Raw genomic sequence first — 7,989 nt, 5'->3', positions numbered from 1 at the left:
CCTCATTAATATTCATGAACCCCAAACCCACGTGGCCACTCCCACAGAGACTTGACCCAACCCAACTCCCACAGTGAAGCGGTACATTAATATTCATAAGCTGGGCGTGGCCATCTATAAATGGGCGTGGCCACGCGCGGAGGAGGCGTGGCCTCCACAGGCAGCGCTGCGAACACCCCCAGACCCGCACTGCCCCACAGTGGGGGGGGGGATGATGATGATGATGATCTGCTCCCCCCTCCCGGCTCCCCAAACCCCCCGGGGGGGCTGAGCCGCACCCCAGGACAGTGTCACCCCCCCCAGGGCAGTGTCACCCCCCCCCAAGGACCCCCCCCCCAGCCCCCCCGGGCCCCCCCAAAAGGACCACAGCGCCCTGGAGGCTTCGCCTTTACTGGTGCAGCCACGAGTTAAAAGGGGGGACGGTAAAAGGGGGGTCAGAGGGAGGACGCCATGATGCTGGAGACGCCTGCGGGAGAAGGAGGTGAGTGAGGGGGGGGTCCCCGGCCTGGGGGGGGGGGGGTCTCCCCAGCCTGGGGGGGGGTCTCCCCGGCCCCCGACACCCACTGTCGAAGTCGATCTTCTCCACGATGTTCTTGGGCTTGATGCTCTCCTCCTGGTTGCAGATGAAGATGCGCCCGGGCTCCGGCTCCGTCCAGCCGTACTTGCTCATCCAGACCTTCAGCTGAGCCTCTGGGGAGGGGGGGGGGAGACGGGGGGGCTTCAGCCCTTTCCCCACCCCCCCGCCCCCTCCCCACCCCCTCCTGTCACCCCCTTACCCGAGAGGTCCCCCAACATCTCGGCCAGCAGCCAGCGGTCGATGTGCTGGTAGGTGATCCCCACCACGTGGCAGATGACTGCGAAATGAGACCCCAGGTCAGCCGCCGGGCCCCCCCCGCACCCCCCCCCCGCCCCCCCCCCCCGCGAACCCCCTCACATTTCCTCACGGAGTCCTCGAAGCCGGTGATCCCATCCAGCAGCTCCATGTTCTCATCCAGAGCTTGCTGCGGAAGGGGGAGGGGGTGGTCGTTAACATCCCCGGATAACGAGCTGGATAACGAGCGCTGGGGAGCGCCCCAACTCCTCCCAGATGTGGGGGGGCCCCCCGAGTTGGGGGGGCCCCCCTCCCCAGGCAGGACTCACCCAGAAGGACTGGAAGTGGCAGGTCTCCAGCAGCTCCCCCAGGTAGAGGATCTGCCTGATGGGCCTTTCCTCCTGCTGGGGCCGGTGGGGTCAAGGAAATGTGGGGAAAGGGGCCCGGAGCCGCCCCCCCCCCCCCCCTGCAGCCGCTCCCCCAAACCAAGCCCCCCCAAATCCCTAAATTGGGGTGCCCTGGTCAACAGGCAGGCGATGAGGGGTCCCGCGGGGCAAAGCCTCCACGTCTCACCCCACTGGAGGGGGGCTGGGGACGGGCTAGGGGTGTGGGGGGGGGGCAGGGGCGGTCCCCAAAAGCCCCCCCCGGCCCCGCGGCGGGGCGGATACGTGGGCCTGGTCGATCATGCACTTGCAGAGGGTGAAGTCCGTGTGCGGGAGGTTGGTCAGGGCCTTCAGCAGGATCTGGGCCGTGACGGTGGTCTGGAAGAAGGCAGGGTTGAACTGGTACCTGCGGGGAAGAGGGGGGGGGGGCGTTGGGGAGGGGGGGGACGCGGCGTGGGTCCCCACCCCCCGCCCCCCCGGGCCCCCCCCCCGGCCCCGCTCACAGCTTCAGCACGGCCAGGTTGGCCTCCAGGTCGTAGGCGTTCTCCTTGGCCTGCGTCTCCACGTAGCGCTCCAGCGTGGCCAGGTTCTCGGGGTTGTACCTGCGGGGAAGGGGGGGGGGGGGCAGACCCCACCGGGACACCCACCCCCCCCCGCTCCGTTACAGCTCCGCGGGCCACCCTGCGCCCGGTACCGAGCCCCGCCGCCCCCGGCACCCCGCTCCCGGGGACCCCCAGCGCTCCCGGGCCCCGCTCCCCATCAGCTCCCCCCCCCTCCCCGCCATCACCGGCCCATGCTCCCCACACCCCCCCCCCCACACCCCACCCCGCCGGTCCCGGGCGATGCCCCCCGCCCCGCCCCCCCGAGCTCCCCCCTCGCCGGTCCCGGGCGATGCCCCCCGCCCCCCCGAGCTCCCCCCCCGCCGGTACCGGTCGATGCCCCGCAGCAGTTTGCCCACGTTAGCCCGCATCTGCTCGAAAAGCGCCATGACTCGCGGCGCTGCCGGAACCGGAAGAGCGATACCGGGCTCTGGCGGGCGAGGCAACTTCCGCTTCCGGCGCGGGCGCTCGCCGGGCATGACGGGACGGTGGAGGACTCGACGCGGGAGCGTGAAGGAGCGGCGCGCAGGCGCAGAAAGCGGGAGAGCCCAGAGCGGGGGGAGGCGGAGGCAGCTTATACCCCCCTGGCCCCGCCCACATGTACAGGCCCCGCCCACAGAGCCGGGCCCCGCCCACAGCGGCCGTTCCCAGTGCAGGCAACGTGGTCGGGGCCTGGTCGGACTGGGCCAAACTGGGGGTGGAGGGGGCTCATACTGGGATGGACTAGGCCAAGCTGGGGCCACCGTTAGACCAAGCCACACCCACACGGGGGGGATCAATGTGGGGGGGGTCATACTGGGAGGGACTGGGCCAAATGGGGTCAGACTGGGGGGGCACTGGGACACAGTGGGGTACGCTGGGAATTGGGGTGGATGGGCCACGCTGAGGCCAAACTGGGCTCTTATGGGGGACACTGGGATCAAATGGGGGACACTGGGCTCATACCGGGGTCAAACGGGGAGAGCTGGTCTTGTACTGGGATCCAATGGGGGACGCTGGGCTCGTACTGGGATCAAATGGGGGACGCTGGACTCATGCTGGGATCAAACGGGGGACACTGGGCTTGTACTGGGCACAAATGGGGGACACTGGGCTTGTACTGGGATCCAACAGGGGATGCTGGGCTCATACTGGGGACAAATGGGGAACGCTGGGCTCGTACTGGGCACAAATGGGGGATGCTGGGCTCGTACTGGGGCCAAATGGGGGATGCTGGGCTCGTTGCTGGGCTCGTACTGGGGTCAAACGGGGGATGCTGGGCTCGTACTGGGCACAAACGGGGAACGCTGGGCTCATACTGGGATCCAATGGGGGACTCTGGGCTCATACTGGGATCAAACGGGGAACCCTGGGCTCATACTGGGGACAAACGGGGAACACTGGTCTCATACTGGGGTCAAACAGGGGATGCTGGGCTCGTACTGGGATCCAATGGGGGACGCTGGGCTCATACTGGGCACAAACGGGGGACACTGGGCTCGTACTGGGGTCAAACGGGGGACGCTGGGCTCGTACTGGGGTCAAACGGGGGATGCTGGGCTCGTACTGGGGACAAACGGGGAACACTGGGCTCGTACTGGGGACAAACGGGGGACGCTGGGCTCATACTGGGCACAAATGGGGAACACTGGGCTCGTACTGGGGTCAAATGGGGGACGCTGGGCTCGTACTGGGCACAAATGGGGAACATTGGGCTCGTACTGGGGTCAAACGGGGGACGCTGGGCTCGTACTGGGGACAAACGGGGAACCCTGGGCTCATACTGGGGACAAACGGGGAACACTGGGCTCGTACTGGGGTCAAACGGGGGACGCTGGGCTCGTACTGGGCACAAATGGGGAACCCTGGGCTCGTACTGGGGTCAAACGGGGGACGCTGGGCTCGTACTGGGGACAAACGGGGAACCCTGGGCTCATACTGGGGACAAACGGGGAACACTGGGCTCGTACTGGGGTCAAACGGGGGACGCTGGGCTCATACTGGGCACAAACGGGGAACACTGGGCTCGTACTGGGCACAAACGGGGGACAATGGGCTCGTACTGGGGTCAAACGGGGAACGCTGGGCTCATACTGGGTACAAACGGGGAACCCTGGGCTCGTACTGGGGACAAACGGGGGACGCTGGGCTCGTACTGGGCACAAACGGGGGACGCTGGGCTCGTACTGGGCACAAATGGGGAACACTGGGCTCGTACTGGGCACAAACGGGGAACACTGGGCTCGTACTGGGGTCAAACGGGGAACCCTGGGCTCGTACTGGGCACAAACGGGGAACACTGGGCTCGTACTGGGTACAAACGGGGAACCCTGGACTCGTACTGGGCACAAACGGGGGACGCTGGGCTCGTACTGGGCTGAACTGGGCCCAGACTGGGCGGGCACGCTGCGCCGAGGCCGGTGCCCCCGCCACCCCGAAACCGGGGGTGGGGCAGGGCCCGGATGCCCGCTCCCCGGTGGGCCGTGCCTCAGTTTCCCCTTCCGCCGCGGCGCCGTGGTGGTGTTGGGGGGGGGGGGGGGGGGGGCCGCCACCTCCCGCCGCTGGGCCTGGCTCGGGGGTGCGGCGGGCGGGGGCTGGGCCATGGACCCCCGGCACCTCCACATCTCCGCCCGCGACCCCCGGCAGGATTTCGAGGTCCTGCAGCGCCTGGGCGGCGGCACCTACGGGGAGGTCTACAAGGTGACGGGGACCCCCCCGAAATGGCCCGGGGGGGGGGTGGGGGGGTGACCCCCTGGGCCCCCCCCCCCCCCCCGGGGCCCTGGGGTGCCCCTCGGCCCGGGCGCGGGGGCTGGGGGCAGGGGGGCGGCGGGAGGGGCCTCGCAGGGGGGGCCCCCTGCTCCCCCAGTGCTCCCAGTTCCCCCCCACCGCTCCCGGTTGTTCCCCACCCGGGTCCTTCCTGCCGGTACCCGCGGCCCCGGGGGACCCCCCCCTGCCGCCGCTACCGGAGGCGTGAGGCCCTGGTACATCCGGCACTGGGGGCACTGGGAGGCACTGGGAGGCACTGGGAGGCACTGGGAAGGAGGCACTGGGAAGTACTGGGAGGCACTGGGAGGCACTGGGAGGCACTGGGAAGGACTGAGAGGCAGTGGGAGGTACTGGGAAGTACTGGGAAGGAGGCACTGGGAAGTACTGGGAGGCACTGGGAGGCACTGGGAAGGACTGAGAGGCAGTGGGAGGTACTGGGAAGTACTGGGAAGGAGGCACTGGGAAGTACTGGGAGGCACTGGGAGGCACTGGGAAGGACTGAGAGGCAGTGGGAGGTACTGGGAAGTACTGGGAAGGAGGCACTGGGAAGTACTGGGAGGCACTGGGAGGCACTGGGAAGGACTGAGAGGCAGTGGGAGGTACTGGGAAGTACTGGGAAGGAGGCACTGGGAAGTACTGGGAGGCACTGGGAGGCACTGGGAGGTACTGGGAAGTACTGGGAAGGAGGCACTGGGAGGTACTGGGAGGCACTGGGAGGTACTGGGAAGTACAGGGAGGCACTGGGAAGTACTGGGAAGGACTGGGAAGGAGGCACTGGGAGGTACTGGGAAGTACAGGGAGGCACTGGGAAGTACTGGGAGGCACTAGGAGGTACTGTGAGGCACTGGGAAGTACTGGGAAGGAGGCACTGGGAAGTACTGGGAGGTACTGAGAGGTACTGGGAAGTACTGGGAGGCACTGGGAGGTACTGGGAAGTACTGGGAAGGAGGCACTGGGAGGCACTGGGAGGTACTGGGAAGTACAGGGAGGCACTGGGAGGCACTGGGAAGGACTGAGAGGCAGTGGGAGGTACTGGGAAGTACTGGGAGGTACTGGGAAGTACAGGGAGGCACTGGGAGGTACTGGGAAGTACTGGGAAGGCGGCACTGGGAAGTACTGGGAGGCACTGGGAGGCACTGGGAAGGACTGAGAGGCAGTGGGAGGTACTGGGAAGTACTGGGAAGGAGGCACTGGGAAGTACTGGGAGGCACTGGGAGGCACTGGGAAGGACTGAGAGGCAGTGGGAGGTACTGGGAAGTACTGGGAAGGAGGCACTGGGAAGTACTGGGAGGCACTGGGAGGCACTGGGAGGTACTGGGAAGTACTGGGAAGGAGGCACTGGGAGGTACTGGGAGGCACTGGGAGGTACTGGGAAGTACAGGGAGGCACTGGGAAGTACTGGGAAGGACTGGGAAGGAGGCACTGGGAGGTACTGGGAAGTACAGGGAGGCACTGGGAAGTACTGGGAGGCACTAGGAGGTACTGTGAGGCACTGGGAAGTACTGGGAAGGAGGCACTGGGAAGTACTGGGAGGTACTGAGAGGTACTGGGAAGTACTGGGAGGCACTGGGAGGTACTGGGAAGTACTGGGAAGGAGGCACTGGGAGGCACTGGGAGGTACTGGGAAGTACAGGGAGGCACTGGGAGGCACTGGGAAGGACTGAGAGGCAGTGGGAGGTACTGGGAAGTACTGGGAAGGAGGTACTGGGAAGTACTGGGAGGTACTGGGAAGTACAGGGAGGCACTGGGAGGTACTGGGAAGTACTGGGAAGGCGGCACTGGGAAGTACTGGGAGGCACTGGGAGGCACTGGGAGGTATTGGGAAGTACTGGGAAGGAGGCACCAGGAAGTACTGGGAGGCACTAGGAGGTACTGGGAAGGACTGAGAGGCAGTGGGAGGTACTGGGAAGTACTGGGAAGGAGGTACTGGGAAGTACTGGGAAGGCGGCACTGGGAAGTACTGGGAGGCACTGGGAGGCACTGGGAGGTATTGGGAAGTACTGGGAAGGAGGCACTAGGAAGTACTGGGAGGCACTAGGAGGTACTGGGAAGGACTGAGAGGCAGTGGGAGGTACTGGGAAGTACTGGGAAGGAGGCACTGGGAAGTACTGGGAAGTACTGGGAAGGAGGCACTGGGAGGCACTGGGAGGCACTGGGAGCACTGGGAGGCCCTGACCCCTTCCCCCCCAGGCCCGCAGCAAAGCCACGGGCGAGCTGGCCGCCATCAAGGTTGTCAAGATGGAGGCAGGTGAGGGGGGACCCCCCCGGCGGGGACCCCGAGACCCCTGGGACCCCCCAATACCCCACGTACCCCCTGGGACCCCCCAATCCCCCACGTACCCCCTGGGGACCCCCCCCAATCCCTCAGGTACCCCCTGGGACCGCCCCCCAGTACCCCCTGGGGGTCCTGAATACCCCCCAATACCCCACGTACCCCCCGGGGACCCCCCAATCCCCCCTGACACCCCCCGACACCCCTTATTACCCCCCAGTGCTCCCCGGGACCCTTTAACACCCCCCAATGCCCCCCCCGACCCCTGGACACCCCCCAGGACCCCCTGAATCCCCCTGGCCCTTCGTGGGGATGCTCTGGGACCCCCCAGGACCCCCCAAAACCCCTTGGGACCCCCTGGGACCCCCTGGGACCCCCCCAGGCCCCCCCAAACCCCTTGGGACCCCCCGGGATTCCCTGGGATCCCCTAGGGCCTCCCAAAACCCCTTGGGACCCCCCGGGATGCCCTGGGACCCCCCCGGGACCCCCCCAGGTACCCCCCAAAACCCCTTGGGACCCCCTGGGACCCCCTGGGACCCCCCCAGGACCCCCCAAAACCCCTTGGGACCCCCCAGGATGCCCTGGGCCCCCCCAGGCCCCCCCAAAACCCCTTGGGACCCCCCCAGGATGCCCTGGGCCCCCCCCAGGCCCCCCAAAACCCCTTGGGACCCCCTGGGGACCCCCCCAGGACCCCCCAAAACCCCTTGGGACCCCCCGAGATTCCCTGGGATCCCCCGGGACCCCCCCAGGTACCCCCCAAAACCCCTTGGGATCCCCCAGGACTCCCCAAAACCCTTCGGGACCCCCTGGGACCCCCCCAGGACCCCCCAAAACCCCTTGGGAGCCCCCGGGATGCCCTGGGACCCCCCCCGGGACCCCCCCCCAGGTACCCCCCAAAACCCCTTGGGACCCCCTGAGACCCCCCAGGATCCCCCAAAACCCCTTGGGACCCCCCGGGATGCCCTGGGACCCCCCCCGGGACCCCCCCCCAGGTACCCCCCCAAATACCCCTTGGGCCCCCCGGGCCCCCCCGGGCCCCCCCGTGCCCCCTCCGCCCCCCCGCAAGCCTCTGCCCCCAGACGACGACCGGGCCACGCTGCAGCAGGAGATCCTGATGGTGCGGTCCTGCCAGCACCCCAACATCATCGCCTACTTCGGCAGCTACAGCTGGTGAGGGCC

General features: G+C 67.5%; 1 protein-coding gene across 1 annotated transcript; it reads right to left on the bottom strand.

Annotated features, from left to right (window-relative positions):
• Positions 1 to 374: 374 nt before the first annotated feature.
• Positions 375 to 2,280, bottom strand: EIF3K (eukaryotic translation initiation factor 3 subunit K). Its single transcript, XM_075490082.1, has 8 exons — positions 2,124 to 2,280; positions 1,698 to 1,796; positions 1,480 to 1,600; positions 1,141 to 1,215; positions 935 to 1,001; positions 777 to 854; positions 565 to 690; positions 375 to 466 (listed from the first exon to the last, which is right to left on the bottom strand). Exons 1-8 carry the CDS (start codon positions 2,270 to 2,272, stop codon positions 435 to 437), a joined length of 747 nt encoding a protein of 248 aa, XP_075346197.1. The 5' UTR covers positions 2,273 to 2,280; the 3' UTR covers positions 375 to 434.
• Positions 2,281 to 7,989: the final 5,709 nt, after the last annotated feature.

The sequence above is a fragment of the Mycteria americana genome, unplaced genomic scaffold, assembly GCF_035582795.1.
Source record: "Mycteria americana isolate JAX WOST 10 ecotype Jacksonville Zoo and Gardens unplaced genomic scaffold, USCA_MyAme_1.0 Scaffold_43, whole genome shotgun sequence".
NCBI lineage: Eukaryota > Metazoa > Chordata > Aves > Ciconiiformes > Ciconiidae > Mycteria > Mycteria americana.
Note: the sequence above shows the minus strand (reverse complement) of the source record. Positions and strands in the feature narration are given on the sequence as shown.

Bases quoted from the DNA above. Each gene is read 5' to 3' on its own strand.
- EIF3K (XM_075490082.1), bottom strand. From the start codon at position 2,272: ATGCCCGGCGAGCGCCCGCGCCGGAAGCGGAAGTTGCCTCGCCCGCCA. The intron at 1,797-2,123 runs GTACCGGCGGGG...CCTTCCCCGCAG, and splicing joins CTGCTGCGGGGCATCGACCG to GTACAACCCCGAGAACCTGG. The intron at 691-776 runs GTAAGGGGGTGA...CCCCCTCCCCAG, and splicing joins GATGTTGGGGGACCTCTCGG to AGGCTCAGCTGAAGGTCTGG.